General features: G+C 59.2%; 1 protein-coding gene across 3 annotated transcripts in view; it reads right to left on the bottom strand.

Annotated features, from left to right (window-relative positions):
• The window catches only part of GRM4 (glutamate metabotropic receptor 4), a 118,008-nt gene extending 101,773 nt beyond the window's left edge, over nt 1-16,235 (bottom strand). For all 3 annotated transcript variants that reach the window (XM_058554563.1, XM_058554562.1, XM_058554564.1), the window contains exons 1-2: nt 15,753-16,235; nt 3,889-4,785 (exon numbers count right to left, since the gene is read on the bottom strand). In XM_058554563.1, the coding sequence (XP_058410546.1) occupies nt 3,889-4,407 (519 nt within the window). In that variant the 5' untranslated portion in view covers nt 4,408-4,785; nt 15,753-16,235. The remainder of the gene's footprint in view (nt 1-3,888; nt 4,786-15,752) is intronic.
• Between the last annotated feature and the right edge of the window lie 3,653 nt (nt 16,236-19,888).

Here is a 19,888-nt window from a genome sequence, read left to right as displayed (position 1 = left end):
ACCTGGCCTAGGAGACCATTATCAACCCCATTTTACAAATGAGGAAACTGAGGCACAAACAGGCTAAACAATTTGCCAAGGTGGCAAAGGCTGTCTGGCTCCAGCATCCAAATTCTTAACCACCACACTGTGCCGTCTCCCCTTCCTCAAGCCTCAAGTTTCTTCTCCACTGCAAAATGAATGAGGTACTCAATGAAATGATTTCTGGATCCTTCTGAGCTCTTGCAGGTCCAGGATTTGAAAACTGCTTCCTTGCAGGGCACTTGGTATGTCCCTTCTCCCCCCTACAATGGCTGCTCTCAGGAAAAGGTGTTATTGGCTCATTCACACTAGGGTGTAAATGACTGATATGGCAGGTAGATATGGTGGATATGGTGAGGTAACACTGGAGAAGCAGAGACTCAGACCCAGGCCTGGCTGGCTCCAGAACTTGGGCTGTCCCCACAGCATAGCATCATACAGGCCGCATCCTCTGGGTTTAGGATCTCCAAAAGGTATTCTTGACATCCATCAATATCCCCTGTCCTAAGAGAATGGAGCCAAAATGGAGATGAAGGAAGGGGGTGCGAGCAGGGACGCGAGGGATATAAACTGTCAGACCCATGACGTCCCAAAGCCAGGGCTTCTGGTCCCCAGTGGAGGTCTCGGTTCAAGTGCCACTTCCAACCCAGTCTATTCAGGCAGGCCGTCTGGAAAGAGCCCAGGCTAGGGGCTGGGGAGCTGCCTTCCAGCCCTGCCCTGCCACTTCATCAGGGCTGTTCCCACCCCTGTGGGACGGGGAGTTGGCCCCTCCCAGCTCTGACAGCTGTGAGTTTGCTCACACCCGGCTATGACTGTTCCCCATTAGCAGCGTCCAGGCAGGTAACAACCCCTAGTGCCCCCACGTCCAGAGCGCTTCTCCGAGAGCTGCGCACAGGAGAGCCACCTCTTGGAGGAAGGAGAGCTGTAATCACAGCCTCTGGTGGGAGTGCCCAGCAGGCCCGCTAATAGCCTTGGTGGGGGCAGAGCGGGGCTGGGGCCGCAGGGGCGCCCTCTGAAATAGACACCCGCAACGCAGCTCCCCCGGACCCCCAAGGTGCCCGTGCCTCATCCTCTCCTGCCTGAAGCTCCTGCTCCTTTCTGCTCTCCCCAAAGTTCAACCTTTTTGCCTCTGTAAATGGCTTTCAAGTTTCTCGCCCAGCCTCTCATTTCTATCAGTTTAATTATTGAGGAGCCCTCTTGTCGCCAGCCTGGAACATTAACGCTGTTAAAAGGGACCCGGGGAATGCAGACCACAGCCATCTGTCTCGCCCTGGCTCTCTCCGCAGCTCCCGCCACCTCCCGCCCCTTCCCTTTCCCAACGTGCCCCCTCTGTCCCCCATCCTCCTCTCCTCCCCAGGCCTCTACCTCCCAGTCCCACCTCACTCTCTGTGCAGCAGGGGGGCCTCCTGACCCCACCCACTCACCTCTCTGGAATCTGAGGAGGCACAGACGAAACTGAGGCCACGGCCACATTCATGTGACCAGATGGGCAGAGGAAAAGGAACAGAAAGGAACAGCTGGGAGCCCCGAGGCTGGGGAGGCACTTTGGCCCCAGGGCCCCGTGCCCCGTCCTGGGAGAGGTGAGCACAGAAGTCACAGCCCACTCCTGGTGGGGCACGGGGCACTTCATCCCAAAATGTCCACGTTTCCAAGAACACACGTTAAGGCCCAGCACTGAGAGTGGCTTCCTTAGAGCCTTTGCCACGTGTCAAGTGACGCGGCTCAACTCCTCCATCTCTCCCACCTCCCTGTAAAGAGTGCAGGGGCTCCCCTCTGGGAGATGGGGGGAGGGACCCTCACCGATGTCACAGCCCCAAGGGCCCGATCAGACTGTTTTAGCATCTTTCTGAAACACCCAGTCACAAAAGGTATTGAATAAAAGGCTCAGATAAGGGGGCTGCAGGAGCCCCACCGTTGTCGGGCCTTCTCAGAGGCTAGGGGTCTGTGCCCCACCCAGACAGGCTGACAAGGAATCCGAGGCTTGTCCCCTCTGCTGGATGGCCCAGTCGCCTCACCTCCCAGGCCTGGTCAGGCAGGCTGATGTCATGACTCAGCTAGCCAAGCCATCACTAGGCTCTGGCCTGGGACGGCCGAACGCTGCGCTCCGCCCCCTCCCGGGTCTCCACTCCTCACTGCAAATTGGGCAGGCCGAAGGACTGGACCAGGCTACCCATGCCCAAACCACCCCACGATGGAGTGACCACGAGCAGCACAGCTCCCCAGGGACTGTTCCAACTGTCCACTCCAAGGGCAAAGTTTCCTTCAAGTCTCCTGCCTCATCCTAATTTTGCATTCTTCATAACGCATTTACTTGCTTTAAGATTAAAATAGTGTTTTCGTCCAGACCATCAAGTAAAACCAACACTCCAGGAAAAAGGCCCAAAGGCAAGGACCACAGGGCACACGTGGTCCAGAGCAGTGCTGTCAAAGTTCCAACCCCCACGCCACGCTGTGACAGGACCACTCCAGCCCCCTTTCTTCCCCCCACCCCCAACCCCTGTGCCCCAACACAGGGACCTTCTGCACCATCCATCCCCACTTCTACCCCGGCCCCCTACCGCAGAACTGCCCCCAAGTACTGATGCATCATGTGATTGGGCAAATGGGTTCCAGAAAGGGTCCAGCGAGAAAGGTCCAGCCTCAGCACTTCCCACCCCGTGGGGCCAAGCAGCCTCTGAGTCCACTCACTAACTCAGGAGACTGAGGAGGGAAGGGGCCCACTCCCAAGGCTGAGAATCTGACCCCAGAGTGAAGGAGGGACCCAGCGGCTTCCTCTGTGCGCCCCTCCTCCTCACTCTATTCTCTCTCTCTTCCCCCCCCTTTCTCTCTCTCTCTCTCTCTCTCTCTCTCTCTCACACACACACACACACACACACAGCAAAGAGGGAGGCTCCGAGAGAGGAGCAGGCACATAATTATTGGTAAAATGCTTGTAATGTTTTTCTCTCTACCCGGTAGCTTTCGGTTGTTTTAGCAGCTTAGCGAAGCACTTGGCTCCAATTGAATTGCAAATCAGCAGCTCTTGCCCCAGGAAGAGAGGAAGGGAGGCGGCAAGGAGGGGGTGGGGAGGGATTCCAGAAGGAAAGGGAGAAAGGTGCGCAGAGAAAAGAGTAGAAGGAAGGAAAAGAGCGTGGCAAGCTTGGCTCAGGGCCCAGGGCACCGGAAACAGGGGCCGCCTGCTCCCTCCAGGCCTTTTTCCCAACTTCAGCTACATCCTCTGTGGGCTCAGTAGCCCAACGCCCCATCCAAAAAATCAGGACACATTTTCTAGCCATAATCTTGGGGTGCAGTGGGAGGGCCACAGAGGGGCTTTCTCAACTACCCAGAAGAAAAACGTAGCTTTCTTGGGAACTGCAATTATTTGAAAACAATGTCAAAACAGAAGTCTGGCTTTTTCTCCCTGGCAATCTCCAACATTCATATATTTCCATTCTATCTGTCTGTCTGTCTTTTAATCTGTTTACCTTTCTATCTACCTATATTTCTATCTATCCATCTGTCTGTCTTTTTATATCCATCTGCCTATCTCCTCCTCCCCTCTGTTGCTCGCCAGCACTTCCTTCTCCCGTCTTGGTTCAGAATTCCCCGCAGAGGAGCGGAGCTGCTCGACGGGCTGCTGGTGGCAGGTACGGTTTCAGCACCACGGGCAGCACCACGTACTGGGTCCCTCCCCAACGCCTTCACTCTGCTGAGTCTAAGCTCTGAGCACAGCACCGCCCCAAATGCTCAGATTCTGCTCCCAGGGAAAAACCCCCTCGAAGTCAGCACGAGAAGAGGAGAAAGGAGCTGGCCAGGCTGGCACCCCGCGTGTGGAGGGCCGGGGCCGTCGGCGGAAGATCACCTCTGGGCCAACCAGCAGGCACTAACCTTGAAGAGGCGAAGGATGTTGGCCACCATGATGGAGACGGAGCTCCCTGAAGCACCGATGACACCCACCACGCGTTCAGGCTTGGTGATGATGGGCGGGCCACCGTTGCCACAGCGGACCTCTGTGCCGTCCTTCTCGATGAGCGCCTGCACAAAGGTCAGAGACTGCTCGAGGGCATGGGTGTCCCTGGAGCAGGTGTCCAGAATGCGGGCGCCCAGCGTGATGTTGGGCAGCAGGTCCGGGTCATTGTTGATGCGATCCAGAGCAAAGAGCATGGCCTCCAGGCGGTGGATGCCCTTTTCTTTCTTAAGTTCTCCGCAGGCCTTGCCCTCTGAGCCCCGGCCGTGCACCGGGAACAGGCCTCCCAGTGTGATGTCCCCGTCTATGCGGATGGAATTCATGTGGGGGTGGCCCTTGGGCTTCCCCAGGGAGGAAGGCACCCAGGGGCCATAAAGGCTAAGGAGCAGGCAAAGGGGCAGCCGGGCCCACCACCAACCCCAGCCTCTCTTCCCAGGCATCTCAGAAATCCCTAGAGACCCATGAACGGCAGGTCTCACTCCTAGCCTTGGCAGGCCCCTGGCCCCATGGCCTGGGTGAGCGTGGGCAGAGCAGCCCACACAAGTCTCTCCAGGGCAGCTTCAGCAGCGGGGTGGCTGAGGGCAGCCAACAGGGTGAACCATGCTGGTGCTCCCCGCCTCTCAGGCGATGCTCAGTTGCCAGCACAATCCATGCCGACAGGTGGCAGGGCGTGGCCAGGGCACGGCAAAGCTCTAGTCTTGGTCCCCACGTCCTGCAGGCCTGTTCTTGGTGGATGACTGTGAAAAGAGGAGCGTGCTCCTCGCTTGGCGTAGCCTGGCATCAAGGAGAAAACAGCTCCAAGGCTCTTCTCCTACCACCTTAGAAGGGAGAGAGAGAGAGAGAGTCAAACAGAAGCCCAAAGAAGATGTTAGCTATTCTGATCTCTCATCGGGAGCCGGAGAGAAGGAGAAGCTGGAGGGTACGGCCAGAGACCCCACAAATCTAAACTTGGTTTCCTCCCGGCTGCGGCTCAACTTTGGTTTAAATGAGAGAGCTTAAGGCAGAAATTAGGTCACATTTGAAAATGTCTTAAGGCCTGTACCCACTGCCATCCAGCGCCTGGGGATCAGAGAGCACACTCCCCAGGGAACAGCCTGGAACTGGCTTGGGAGGAGGAAGGGTCTTCCTAACACTCGCCCACTTGAAGGAGTAGCAAGAAACCAGTTGCATTGGGACCAACCCCATTTTAGAGATGAGGAAACTGAGGCCCTGAGCAGGAGTCACACAGGTGGTGAGCAGAACACCGCCTAGAACCCAGCTTCCCAGCTCTGGAACCAGAGACACTTAGGCTCTTTGGGGACTCAGAGCCAAAGAGAGCTCACGAGGCCCCCTGGAGAAGCAAGCAGGCTGGGAGCTGCTCACTGTGAAGGCCAGGGAGAAGCTGGGGCTGTAGGGGCTCAGGATTCTCCTCCTTCATCGGGGAGGGCAAGGTGGACCCTCCGTGTCACATTTCCACCCCGGCTGCCCAGCGACCCCGGGCAGAGGATAACCCAGCGGCTCCTGAATGAGGAGCCAGCCTCCTTTTCGCCCGCTGGGCCACCCTCCCTCTTCCTCTTGCTCCCCACCTTTCTCTCCATTGCTCCATTGCTCCTTCTCTGTCCCCACTTCCTCCCTCTCGGGTGGGGCTCGGCTTACAGCCTGAGCTCCCCCACGATATTGTGATCATCATCACCATTATTGTTGTTGTGATTAAATGTTTATTTGCAAGGGTAGAGGAGAGAACATGGCTCTTCCTCATCCTCACTGCGTATCTGGGCTAATTTCCCCTGGGACTCCTTCCCTCGCCCCAGCCTCCCTGCTCAAAGCCAGCAGCTTCCCTCCCCTCGACTTAGGAGGCCACGGTGAGAGGGGCTGGAAGCTGAGTCAGGGCTTGGCTGGGGAGCCCACCCGGAAGCCCCTCGCCCCACGGTCTCGCCAGTGAAGACCAGCAAGCCACCTGCTGGTTCTGTGCCTCAGTTTCCTCAGCCGTCTGGAAGAGGGGCTTGTGGCTGGTTTGGGAGGTTTCCCTGGAGACGTGGTCCTCCACCAAGGCCAAGCAGTGGTCCCGGAGCCACCCCGCCCCCCTTGGAATCCCCCTGTAGAGGCCCTGACTGCTCCGACTCTGGGGAAAGGGAGGGGAGGGGAGGGGATGGCGCCCCAGGGTCCAGCCTCAGCTCCTGGGCTTCTCCAGCAAGCCCCTTCTGGACCCTCGCCTCACATCTCACCCCCTCATCAAAACGCTCCCTCCCCATTAGCTCCTCAGAGGCCAAGAATATGGCTAGGACTCCTCCTCAGCCCCATTCTGCAGGTGAACCAGTAGCCCAGAGGCATCACATAACCCTCCCAACACAGCAAGTCATGATGGGTCAGGACCCAAAGCCAGCACCAGTCCCACTGAGGGAGCCCTGGGGGACCCCGGGAAAGCTTCCTAATACCACTCTCACCCCTGAAGCCAGAACCCAGCGCCTGACCAAGGGCTGGGGGTCAGTGCTGTGGAGAGAGCTTAAGAGCTGTTCCAACACAGGGGAGGCGAGTGGCTACTGAATGCAACTGTCATCATCACTCACACCTTCGTGAGTTTATCAGATCTCCTTCCGGGGCGGCTGTGGGGAGGGAGGGGATGTGGGTACCAGATGCTGATGCCAGTACTACTAGGCAATTCCGAAGAGAGAAACTGGAGGAGCCTTAGACAGATCCACAGTCCTGCTGCCGTCCTGCTGGAGGCGAGCATGTCCCCTAGAGAGTCCTCAGTTTCAAAATCTGTAAAATGGGTGGGTTGGAATAAGATCCAGTCTGGGGGCCATCCTGTCACAGCAGGGCCATTTTCAGTTGTCACAATGATGGGAGGGAGTCACCTAGTAGCCTACGTCCAGGCAGGGGTCAGACATGCCGTGGGTAGGACAGGATGTACAAGGAAACAGTCTTGTCCAAATGCCAACAGTGCCCCATGGAGAAATAGCAGCAAATGACAACATATTGCCATGTGCCAGGCCCCGTCCTAGTGCTTTGCTTACGGTTTCTCAGGTCATGCTCACATCCCCAGGAGCTAGGTGGTATTTTTATTCCTATCTCACAGACGAGGATGCTGAGGCACCAAACCTTGGACAGTGACATATAGCCAGGGACAGAGCTGTGCAGGCTGTCCCCGCCCTGACCACTCTGCCACGCTGGCACGAAGGGTCTCCCAGGCCCTGCCCAGTTCTCATCCTGGGGCCCAGGCTTGGTTTTCCTGAATTTCGGATGGAGGGATTTGGGGCATCATGACAGCCGTGTGCCGAGGCCGCAGGAGGGCAGACCCAGGTTGGGAGGCCCATGCACAGCAGCTTCTGACAGTCGGGCCCTGCTCAGACTCCCAGATCCCTCATGACGGCTCAACACGGGCTTGTCCTTGAAACCTGAGCACCTCTGGGCCGAGCAGTGTGCACACGCAGGCACATGTATACACACACACACACACACAGTCACACGGGAAGGACAGGGGCCACATAGGGGAAGGAGGCCTCAATGGGGAGAAAGGCAAATACTTGCAGCATTAGAATCCAGACCCCGGGGACCCAGGCCCTGCCCCAAGCTACTCAGACTGCCCACAAGGCCTCCCTCCAGGAGACTGGGTCCCAGCCCCACTACAGCGGTCCCGCTCCACCCGCAGCCCTACCAGGCCTGCCTTTTCTGAGCTTCTCCCAAGAGCTGGGCAAATGCTGCCTCTTTTAGCCTCCCCTCCTTCCTTTGATCATGTAACAGGAACAAGGGAAAAGTAAAAATACCGAGTGAAAGGAGCCACCAAGAGCAGAGGCTGGGGGTGGGGCGGGAGGGGAGTGCAGGCTGATCCTCCCTTCCCCCACGGGGCTGCCTGCATCTGCAGGGGAGGGCAGGGCCAGCTGGGGTGGGGGGGCCTGGAGCCCTCAGACCACCCCCCCCCCGAAGTCCAAGACAGACAGGAAAGCTCAAACCTGGGACAGTTAGGGGACCCCTCCCCAGCTGAAGTCACCAGGATGGCTGCAGGGCCAAGTCAGCGTGCCCCCCAGGTGGGTGTCTTCTCCCTGTCCTTCTCTCTCCCTTCCCCACCTCTCTCCTCAGCCCCTGCATTCACTTCCCTCGCTGGGCCTTGCTGGATTCTTCAGCTCCAGGGGAGGACAGAGCTAGGCAGGGAGGGATGAGAACCAGAAAGAAGAGCATGCAGTCACCTCCACACAGCAATAGTTCACTGGCCAGCAGCATTTTCTAGAACATTCTCTTCAATGAAAGCGGAGGTGAGGGGAGCCGGGGGGATGATGGAAGTCTGCCCTTTCCACCCCAGCCCAGCCACGCCCACCGTCTGAGGGCCTCTCTGAAATCTGAGGGCCTGCCTAGATGAAGTCCCCAAACCTGCCTCAGTGGCCCTTTCCAAGGCCTAACAAGCAGGAGATCGTGCTTTTCTTATGTCTGACCGAAGTCCTTCCCTCTGCACCAGGGCCTGAGCCAGAAAGAACCACAAACCACAAAACAACAACCAGAGCCAAAGAGAGATTGACTAGACTCTGATTTAGTTTTCACAGATCTTCTTTTCATTCTCCCGATACTAAGGAAATAGAATTCTCCCAAACACCAAAGCAAAGGGCAGAGTCAGAGGGAAGGACCCTGCTCTCCACTCCCAGGGGTGGGGCCCTCACCAGACGGCTCACTCCAGCTCCCAGCCCTCTGAGGGGACTCACAGGGCCTGGCTCCCCCGCAGGCCAGCCCCTCGGGGTTCCGCGAGGAGGCCTGGGCTGCCCCCATCCCCCCGTCCCCCTCTTCCTGGAGCCTCCTGTCACACTGTCCTGCTGGCAGCCCCTTCCTCCAGCTTTCCCCTGTTCCCTCCAGCATTATTTCATCTCTATTCACCTTTGCCTCCGCTGGCCCGGCACAGCCCAGGTGCTCAGAAGAGCGGGGGACTGTGAATGGATGAGTGGAGTCTGTTTTGAATCTCCTGAGCTGTTTAGACGCCTCATCGCCCACATCTCACGTTTCCACGGAGGGAGGGGCCAGCTGCTCAGCTCCCCACAGAGGGAAGTGAGGGAGAACCTGAGGCCTCTCCCCACCTTCCTATAAGTCCCCACACCCATGGGAGCCCTTGTGGCCCCGAGATGCTGCACTGCAGGTCTCCTCTGTGGCCCCCTCCCTCACATTCCCCTGGGGCCCCCCGCACTGGCTGGGCAGATGTGGTTTGCTGGACAATCTCCTCCTAAATGGACAGGCCTAGACCCAGGGAGCAGGTCACCAGAAGCAGTGCCCACCCCAGCTGCCCCAGCGACAAAGTGCATCCTTTGACTTCCAACTGGACGACTGTGGGTCCATGGGGACAGGGGATGACCAATAAGCTCCCTCAAACCCTCCCCCAGCACAACCTCCTCCCTACTTGGACCACAACAACTTGAAGGGATCGTGCCATACTCATCACGATATCTCTGCATCCCACCTGGCACACTGCCCTCATCCCCCCCTCAGCATGTCTGGAAGTGAACGAACGAGGTAATGTGAGTGAATGATTCCTGGGTGCTCTGCCCTTCTCTCCCAGGTCATCTGTTTCTGTACTAATAGAACCAGCAGCCCTGCTCCCAGGCACCCCCCACCCCCAGCCCGGGCCATGTTCTAAGAGCAAGGAGGAGAGCGCAGGTGGGGTCTGGGCCCAGGACCCCTTCACTTCCCCCAGCTGCTCTCGCTCCCCAGCCTGGGTCGGAACCCTCCCAAGTTCAGAAACCCCAGACCTCACTTCACAAGCCATCCCCACTCCCCCCCATTCCTCCAAAACCACAAGAGCCGGATTCAGAAGAGATGGGTTTTGTGCTGTGCATGTGGTGGGGACTGGAGAAATACGTGCGGAAGGAATGAAGGGAAGGAGGGAGGAAAAGAGGGAGAGAGGAAGTAATTCCTTAGCTTAATGCCAGTGGGAACTAAGGAGGAGAAAACTTTTAATCAATCACGCTACGATTCCCTCCAGCCTCTTCCCTGGGACACTCACCCTTCAAGTAGCAACTGAGAGCCTTCCTCCTCCAGGAAGCCTGCCCTGATTATTCCAGTTCCCATTATTTCCTTCCTCCACAATCAATGCTGTAAAGCCCCCCTCTCTCTCTGTTATTTGACACTGATGAGCCTGGGAGGACATTAAGGGCCTGCGTGGACAGCACCGCCCTCATCTCTGTATCCCTGTGCCTAGCCCAAGGCTCAGAACACAGGAGAGTCTCAAGAAATGACCAGACAGAGCCGGGTCCCTGCCCAGAGCCAGCATGGCAGCCACCTCCACCGAGGCAGAGCTGCAGCAGCATCCCCGGTCCACGGAGTGGGACTCAGACCTTGCACTGTATTCTTACGGCCCTCTTGTGTAGTCAGCATAGAATACAATCCCTCTGCCACGACCATTCAGTTATTCAATGTGTTATTCAAACCTGTGCTGAGCACCCACTGTGTGCCAGGCTCTGCTCCGGGCACTGGGGAAATGGCTGACAGGGAAACAGACACAGACACTTGCCCTGTGGAGTCAACATCCCAGTGCGAGGGGCACAGGAGAGACCATAAATACACTACACACGGATGTGCGGTACTTCATGGAATCGAGGGGATATCAAGAAAAATAAGGCAAGTAAGGAGACGAGGAATGACCCAGAAGGGCTTTTTCAGAAAAAGACAGGGAAGGCTTCTCTGAGGAGGTGGCATTTGAGCAGAGATTAAAAACTGTGAAGGCATGGGGCCGGCCCAGTGGCACAAGTGCTTAAGTGTGCGCACTCCACTTCGGTGGCCCGGGGTTCACAGGTTTGGATCCTGAGCGCGCACCGACGCACCACTTGTCGAGCCATGCTGTGGTGGTGTCACATATAAAGTAGAGGAAGATGGGCACGAATGTTAGCCCAGGGCCAATCTTCCTCAGCAAAAAAAGAGGAGGACTGGCATTGGATGTTAGCTCAGGGCTGATCCTCTTCACAGAAAAAAAAAAAAAATACAGTGAAGGTGTGAGCCATGTATCTGGGAGAAAAGCAACCCAGGTAGAGGGAACAGCAAGTGCAAAGGCCCTGAGGTGGGCACGTGCTTGGCGTTCATTGCTCAAGGAATAGCAAGAAGGCCAGCCTGACTGGAGGGCAGTGGGAAGGAGGAGAGGCAGGAGAGGAAGTCAGAGAGAGCACTGAGCATGAGATCAAGCAGGACCTGTGGGCCCCAGCGTGGACAGAGAAATGAGGGCCCACTGGAGGGATATGAGCAGAGTGACAGGCAGGGACTCATGACAAGAGAAACCTGAGGCTCAAAGGGCAGCCACCTGCTAAGGCCACAATGGCTCGCATCAGTTGGAGGGCAAAGCAAGCACATCTCATCGGCCCTTGGTCCCAGTTCAGTCCAGACAATGCCCAGCCCTGACCTTCCCACTCTCCCAAAGCCAGGGGGCCAGCTGCCAAACTCAGGCTAGCCCAGATCTCCTCTGACCCTCAGCCCCTCCTACCCACCGCAACTCACCCCACCCCCACAGGCCACCACCACCCCCAGTTTTCCAGCACAAGACCCAAGTGGGCAAGCGTCTTTGTTTGCAGCTGCTGCTATTGTGGGCTTCGCTGCAATGCTCGTCTTCCTCTCTCCTCCTTCCTGTTTCCACTCCTGACATCAGAGCTCCCCAACCCCAGCACCGCCCAGGAACGCTGGGGCCCACTGGCTTAGCAAGCCAACAGCCAACTCTACCGTCTTGCACAGCCGTGGACACGACGACAGCTGTGGGTGAGACTTCCATCCCTAGCGCATACCGAGGCCAGGCACAGAGAAGGGGCAGTGACATCTGAGAAGCAATCACCCGCCAGAAACTTAAGAATCCAGGTCAAGTCTCCGATCTTTATTTCTATATTCAAATCTAAAAATAACCCTGTAGCAACGACAGTGTCTTTACTAGAAGGCACGGCCCCAACAGAAAACAGGTCCAGGGGCTAGTTTCTGTCCCCCCGAGGAGCAGAAGGGTGGCTGGGAGGACTGAGTGAGGGGAACAGGGCAGGACCAAACCTCCTGGTCCTGAAGTGGGTGGCCCAGCCTGGGACACGCGGCTGGCTGAGCTCTCCTGGGACTCACCATCACCAGCCAACAGGCAGCCAGTGCTTTCTCCAGGGGAACAGGGAGGTTTAACTAGACACCATAGCCAGCTCGTCCGTGTGGCTTGGCCCCAAAATGGCCTGGGCCGTCATTACGGGCTGGCATTTCCCAATTACTGCAGATAATATCTACCTTAATTGAATGGGGTCCAGATAATGCCATTATGCAGTACATTCTCCAATTTATTTAATATACGTGTGTACACATACATTTCTGCCTCGCTGCTGCCACGAGGTTGCTAAACGGTGAGGTTAATAATAAAACATTTCGACGGGAGTCATCGGCTTTAATTTAAGAGGTGATTTTTACTATCCCTGTGGTGCCCATTTTTTCCAAGGAGCCAAGAGAATCCCCGGACAGGCTGGAAGAGGCTCCCTCAGGCCTGCAGGCGAGGAGGTGGGCAAGGAGGCAGGGCAGCGGGCAGGGCCACGAGGTGGGCTTCATCTTTTCTAAGCAAGTTCCCTCTCAGAAGCAGGCTCAGGCAGGCAAAGAGAGGTGGAGGGGAGTGGGGGGAGCCAAGGCAGAAGCCCCCAGAGCCGACTCCAGGACCAGTGGGAGAAGGAAGCTTGCTGGGAATGCAGAGCGGCTGGGAGGCAGCAGGGAGAAGGTGGGAGAGAGGCAGAGCGAGACAGAGGGAGGCCGGAGACAGTACCCAGCCGGAAAGAAACAGAGCTCCCCGGAGCAAGGGAAACGCAGCCTGCACTCTGCAAGGGTGCGAGATCTCTAAATTAATTTTTGATAGTCCCTGGCTATCTAGGGCAGAGTTGACACAAAAACGAGCCCTCCCTGCTCTTTCCAGGAGCTGGCAGCAGGCAGAAAGCTGGTGTCCTCTGCTCCAGGCCCACTGTCCACCAGGGGCAGCCCCTCGGCCTCCTCCCTCAGGTCGGCCTGGACAGCCGGCAGCTCTTCTGCCAGCCCCAGCGAGCAGCGCCAGAGCCCAGAAGCCAGCACCCCGCATGTCTTCTCCAGGCGGCAGAGGCAGCTAGCACTCTACAGAAGCGAGGTAACCTTCCAGCCAGCAGCCAGTGGGCCCAGCTGCCCAGGCTGCCAGCGGGGCCTGCCCACTGGAAAGTGGGGTTCCAGGCCGAGCAGAGGAGGACAGCAGGGGTGGGCAGATGTCTGGGGGGGTGGTAATTAGGGGCCGCGGCTCCACAGTTGTCTAGGGGAGAGGATGTGCCTATTGGCTGTAATTATAACGCTCAGAAGCCCGTGGGTCCCGGTCCCATCTTTTCCTGCCAGCTGTCCCCCTGCAGTGGGGCGGGTCCGGGTGTAGCCAAGCATCCTGGAGATCGGGCTGGGGACCCCTCAGGAAGGGTGGGGGCGGCAGAGCCCTTCTGGCCTGGCCCACCCCCTGAGCCCTCTGGCTAGCACACTGCTCACTCACACCTCACACGCCGGCTCTCTCACCTACCTCCTGCCTGCCAGCCGCCGTGCAAGGCGCTCCCTCCTGGAGACGTCACGCCTCCAACAGAATGAAGCCGCCCAGATGCAGGTGGAGGGAGGAGGGAGGAGGGAGGAGGGAGGAGCGGCCTCCGGCCCACGCTAGGCTACTGAGGCAGAGAAAGCAGCTCAACTCCTGACATGCTCCCACTCCCACCCCCCCTGCCCCCCCCACCTGCTGGGGACCTGGTCTATGTGACATGCTGCCTGCCCCCCACCATCCCATACATTTCTCTCCTGAAATCCACCATGGGTAGAGCATTTCTTTGGGATAAGCATTGCCATCTCCCTCTCTGGGTTTCTCTTAAATGCAAATGTCCCCGGGGCGGGGGGGTAGCCCTTGAAGTGACTAAGACCTCAGGGAGGGATGACTTTTTGGCATTTTTGTCCCTGAGAGGTGTGAAGGTCTTGACAGGTAGGGGAGAGTTTATGAATAAAAGGATAGAAGCTGGGGGGAGGTGAAGACAGTGGTCACCGGATTTACAAGTGGCAGGCAGGCCCATCCAGCCTAGCAGAGGCTCACAGGCACCATCCCCAAAGGCCCCCCACCCCACCTTAAGGACAGGTCTCTGACTATGGGCTGGAGAGGCCCTCCAGGAAGTGGTCCTCTGGGGCCAGGGAGAGGGACAAGGGCTCTGACCCCCACTCTCCACTGTGGCCAGGCCCTGTTCAGAGGCCCTGGCCAGTAGCCCCCAGGGCCTGCCCAGGAGAGGGGACAAGCCCTCTGCCTGGTGGGTGACCACACCCAGGAGCCTCCAGCCTCTGCAGGAACTCTCTCTGTCACCTCAGGAAAGGTCCTCAGGAAAGGCTCCTGCAGGTCCTCGGCTCTTCAGGGAAGTTCTCCCACCACCTAGGCCCTGAGGCCTCTGAGGGGCTGAGCACCGACACCCAGAGCCTGAGGCCCAGCGCCCCATGTGGATCCAGGGGGAAAGCCGGGCAGACCCAAGCACATCCTGGGGGAGTGGGGATGGGAATTAGAATATTCTTCAGTTCCACCCCGCTGGGCCCAGGGATGGGAATAGGGTACCCCGTATGGAGACTCAGAGCGCCGGCTGCCCTGCCTGCCCTGAGCCCCTACTGTCGCCCCAGGATGGAGGGGGGGAGGGACTGTGATGGGAACACACACACACACTACTCCCTCCCCCATCACAGAGCGCACTCTGCCAGACTGACAGAGGGACAGACAGACTAACCACCGCTCCAACAGACACGTGGCTTAGAGCACCCCACTAGGCAAGCCCCGCTCAGTCCCACACAGCAGCTTCCTCCCGCACCAGGGGCAAGGATGGTGAGGGAGGAAAGAAGCAAAGAGGCTCCTCCAAAAACGACCGCAAGTCTCAAGGCGGGGGTGTCACTCGTGGCCTGGGGGCAGGGGGCGCTCGTACGCACCGGCCTCAAGACTCCCTGCCGCCGCCACGGCCGCCCGGTTTCAGCACAAACAGCCTCAGACCGCCCCGGTGCGGGGGCGCCTCTCTCAGCCGCGGCCTCCACCTCCCAGCCCCGCCCCCGCGCGGGGAGGGGGCGCTTCCAGCTCGCGGGCGCCGGGGAAGCCCGACCCCGGAGGGGACCCCCGATACACACACACACACACACACACGCACACACACACCGCCGGCCGCCTAGGGGCACCGGTTCATCAGGGTCCCGGAGAGGGTCGGTCCTGAGTGTTCGAGGAGCACCTAACCCTGAAGTCTCGGGGCCACGGGGAGACCCCAGACCCTGAGGTTCCGTCCCAACCCGCCGCGGCCGCGAGCAAGCGGGCGCCCCGCTCCGGCCGGTGGCGAAGGCGGCGCTGGGGCGGCCACGGGAGCGGGACGCAGTGCCGGGGACAGGAGCCGAGGCGCGCGAGGCTGGCGCTGCCCTCCTGCCGGGGGACGGTGGGGAAGGGGTGCAAATCATGCCCCGCGCCCCCGCCTGCCCTGCCTCTCGAGAGCGCAGAGGGGGCGCGCTAGTGCCGCCGCCCCCACCTGAGAGCTGGCACGACCCCCCATCCGGTGGAACCTGACATAACCCCCATACACAGAGACACTTTCCCCCAGGCCCGCTGCCCCATTCCCTCCCTTGGGGGTGTTTGGAAAGCCAGCCCCAGCCCCGAGGGAAGACCCTCCAGCGCTGGTCCCGTGCCCTCCAGCCCCGAGGGCTCGGGTCTGCCGGCCCTCCTCCGGGCAGCCCTGAGCGCGGGAGCTCATCAAAGGCCAGCTCCCCGAGCCCCGGTGTCCCCGCCGCAGCCTGCGCCCCAGAGGCCGGAGGGCACGGTCCCCTCTGCCCGTTCCCCGCAGCTACAACTTACCGCGCGCCGACGAGGTCTGAGCCGCGGCGAGGGGTCGGTTGCGCGCGCGCCTGCCCCGGGGGCGCAGGGTGGCGGCGGCCGGAGGCTCGGTTCTCGCGGCGCCCAGAGCCCGGGCCGCGGCGGGCGGCGCTGACGCTGCGGACCGAGCCGGGCGCGGAGCCGCCCGGAGTCCGGGACGCAGCGGAGACGAGCGGCCGGCTGCCCGGCCAGAGCCGCCGCCAAGCGCGCGGCGTTCGGCTGCTGCTCCAGCGAGAGCGAGCGAGCGAGCTAGGCGGCGGCGGCCAGCCCTGCTCCGGCCGCCGCAGAGCCCAGCGTCCGAGCCGGAGCGAGCGGGCGAGGCGGCTCCGGGGAGCGGGGTCCGGCCGAGGGCTCCGGGCCGGGAAGCGAGTGGAGCGGGAGCCGACCAGCCAGCACAGCCGGCCGAGATGCAGGCGCCCGGCGGCGTCGCGGCAGCAGCAGCAGCAGGAAAAAATGAGAGCGAGCGAGAGACAGGGAGAGCAGGGAAGACGCGGAGAGGGGAGGCTGCGGGAGGGGGCGGGAGCACGAGGGGGCGAGGGGACCGCAGCCGCTCAGCCCCGGCGCCCGCTGCCGCTGCAGCACTCGGGGCGGCGCGAGTCCAGCCCCGCAAGTTTGCGCTGCAAGTGCGGCCCGAGCGCGCGGAGCTTCCGCTGGCCTTTTAAAGAGAGAGCACCTGGGAGCCCACCCCCGACCCCGCACCTCCACAGCCGGAAGGCTGGGGCTCTCGAAGCGCCCCGCCACCCCTCCACACCCGCCATCTGCTCCCCGTCCCACCGCGCCCCACCGGCGCCCTCTCCTGGAAGCCCCCTTCTTCCACGCTTCACACCCCCCCCCCCCCCCGCCACGGGGCGAGTGTCAGCTCATTGACCCAGAGGACGTGGCAGGGACCCCTCCTGACCCCAAAGATGGAGGGTCAGAAAACATAGCCGCCCGACACATACCCTGAAAAGTACAGCAAAGCACAGCGCTGCAAAAGGGTTGCACTCCCCACACCCCCGTGCGTCACTAAAACCCCCACCCGCAGGGCCTCTTCTCAACATCCTCACACACCTGGCGTGTGCCCCCATGTGGCACGATCATTTGCACACCCCACTGCTCCTGGTTTGAGCAGATGACACGCGGGGAAACTGAGGCCCAGTGAGGAGATTCCACTTGCCCCTGGTCACACAGCCTGTCAGGGGGCCCCTTTCCACTGAGGCCCACTCCACCCCAGAAGCCCACCAGGCTAAGGGGACTCCCACCCCATGGCCCAGATCCCGCTGGTCTCCCTCCAGCACTGGTTTGCAAAGTGTAACAGGTGGCTTGGCTGGCAGGCTGGAGCCAGCCTGGGGAAAAATCCCTCAGCCAGTGAGGAGCTGGAGCCCCAGCTCTCCTCCTCCCCAGGGTGGCTGTGAAAACTCCCAGGAGAGAGCTGGCCTTAGAGGCAGGCAGGGGAGGAAGAGAGGGAGGGAGCCAGGCAGCCCTCTTAGGATTGCAAGAGCATCTCTCCCAGACTGCAGAAGCGCCTTCAATTAGAGCTGTGACGTGTGACTGTCCTTGTCCCAGGGAGGGTGCTCAGCACAATGCCAGGGAGCAGGGGGGAGAGAGTGGTGGCCAGTGGCCTCCCTCCCCATCAGTACCTCAGGCCTCCTGGCCAACTTGCGGAGTGCCACCCTGTGCTCCACTGCAACCAGGCCTAGGGGGACTTAGCCCCCCTCACAGCCAACCCCTAGTTTCCACAGATGCCCCCTTCTAGGTCAGGGGAATGTCTGGGGGTGCTGGGAACAGCAGTGTCTGCCCTTTCTCCCTCCACGCCCTTATCCAATACCTCTGCCCCTTCCCAAAGACCCGCTGAGGTGCCCCTCCTCCAGAATTCCAGAGCATACCAGGCAGGAAGCACATCTTGTTCACTTGGCACCATGCCAGGCCTATAGTGGGAGCTCAGCGACTGTTTGATGAATGAATAAATGTTAGCAAAGCATAAACTCCTTGCTGTCACATGTAATGGCCCCAAATACATGTCTCATTTACCCAGTCAGACTGAAGTCTCTGATGGAAGGGCCTAGATCATGCATTTATTCATGCCTTTTTTTTACGCAACCGGCACTGATGGAAATCCTGCTCCATTCCCAGCCCTGGGAATACACCAATGATTGAACACCACCCTGCCCTTGAGGAGTGCACCCCGAGGCCACACGCACCTCAGCTCGTAGCATTTTATAAAGACGCAAGCTAAGGCCACAAAGGCTCTTGCCGTCCAGTGGCTCTACCCAGCCAACTGTGCGCTGCTCTGGGCTTGCAGGAAACTCAAGTCACTCCTGGAAAGGCCGTGTCCTTGGGAACAGCCTGCCTGGGCTCACAGTGAACCCCACACGTGCCTGTGTCCTCCTGCCCAGGGCCCCTCAGTTTCCTTCCTGCAGAACAAGGACCGCGATGCAGACTTCAGAGCAGTGCTGCCGGATGGCGGGAAAGAAGCCGCCCAGCTGAGGGGATGCCAGGAGGCTCAAGTTCAGCCTGCCTGGGGCTTGACAAGTGACATGTCCTCTCTTGAGGATGTGTCTGCCCAAAAGACAGAGCCCTTTGTCTGACTCACGCAAAGGTACCATATGAGCCATGCCTGGGCCCTACTGGCAAGGGTCATGAAAAGGGAGTGAACTAATGTATGCCCAGCACTCAGTCCTGCATTTAGATGCCCAGAAGTGGGAGCCACTTCAATTTTTAACACAAAATGTAGTCCTCAATATCCTTTTGTTGAATGAATGAATGAATGAATGAATGAAACTGAAAATAAACAGGCCACGGTGTGTTGAGAGCCAAAACTACCCCCGCCACTCTCCCCACACCCTGCCCCTCAGTGTTGCCTTCATTCTGGCCATAATTATCCCGCCCCCCGCCCCCCACCAGCTGTGTCGCAGAAGGCTGGGCAGGCTATATTTTTCAGGGGTTAAAAAAAGAAACACTGTTGGCTGGCAGATGGCTGAGTCTGTGGACTCGTCCAGTTTGAAGGTTCCCAGCCTGAGGCCTAGCTCTTCTGGGCAGCCATCCTGGCCACCCCAGGCCTCCAGGCCTTCCAGCCCCAGAGTGGTCAGCCATCCAGCCCTCACCTGTGAGCCCTAGCTTGGTCCAGCTGGGACACCCTCTCCTCCCTCTTGCTGACTTGGGGCTGACTTGACTTAGCATGGAGACAGACAGACAGAGACACACATAAACACACAGACACACACACTCACATACAGAGACACATTCAGATACATATACACAGACACACAGACATGAACACACATGCACACAGAGACGCTCAGCCACAGACACACAGACACACTTGCACACTCCTCAAGGAAATTCAATTGGTGTCCTCGGCCCTGAGGGAGCTGGGAGTGTCGTGTGGAAACAAGGGAGCCGTAGAGAGCCGCCTCTGTTAAAGAAGAGTGATCAGAAGTGACCACCAGGAGTCAGGAAGCAAGGGCCCCGGCCTGGGCCAGCTGATGCAAGGGCCTGAAGTCCAAACTGTCCTCTTCAGCAAGCCATCTCACCCCTCAGAGCCGTGCTCTGACCAGGAGGAGAGCACAGGTGGAAGCAGGAGGCGAGGTCCTTGGTGCTAAGACTGTGTGACCCAGGGGGTCGCCCAGCCTCTCTGAGCATTGCTTTCCCCATCAGTGAGATAAGGGGCTGACTGAGGTCTCTCTAAGGATGCTGGGAGTCAGGGTTGGGTCTCATTCTGAAACCTTTCAAGGAGGCTGACCTGACTGACATTGGTGGGTTAAGCTGAGTGGTCATTCTACTCCCCCAGTCCCACGAGCATGGGCTCACCCAGAGAAAAGGAGACACCATCCCAGCACTCGGGGAGAGGGGACTTGGAGGGAGGAGAGAAAGAAGCAGGTAATACCAGAGAAAACAATAATATAAAGTCCTGCACCTGTGCTTCATACCTCTCTGACCTGGAAGTTCTTCCTGAGGTCTGACCTAACTCCTTCCTGCTGCAGCAGATTCTTTCTTCCTGCTCTAGTCTGGCCTCCCTGGTAAGGGAAAACAACTTGCCCGCCACGTCCCCCCCACTGTGCTGGCAACTCACACCTACCAAGTTGCTTCTCTGACTTCTCCATTTCAAAGGAATCCTAATAGGAGAGAGCAATTGTCTT

This window comes from Diceros bicornis, chromosome 14, assembly GCF_020826845.1.
Source record: "Diceros bicornis minor isolate mBicDic1 chromosome 14, mDicBic1.mat.cur, whole genome shotgun sequence".
Taxonomy (NCBI): domain Eukaryota; kingdom Metazoa; phylum Chordata; class Mammalia; order Perissodactyla; family Rhinocerotidae; genus Diceros; species Diceros bicornis.
This window is presented reverse-complemented; position numbering and strand designations above follow the sequence as displayed.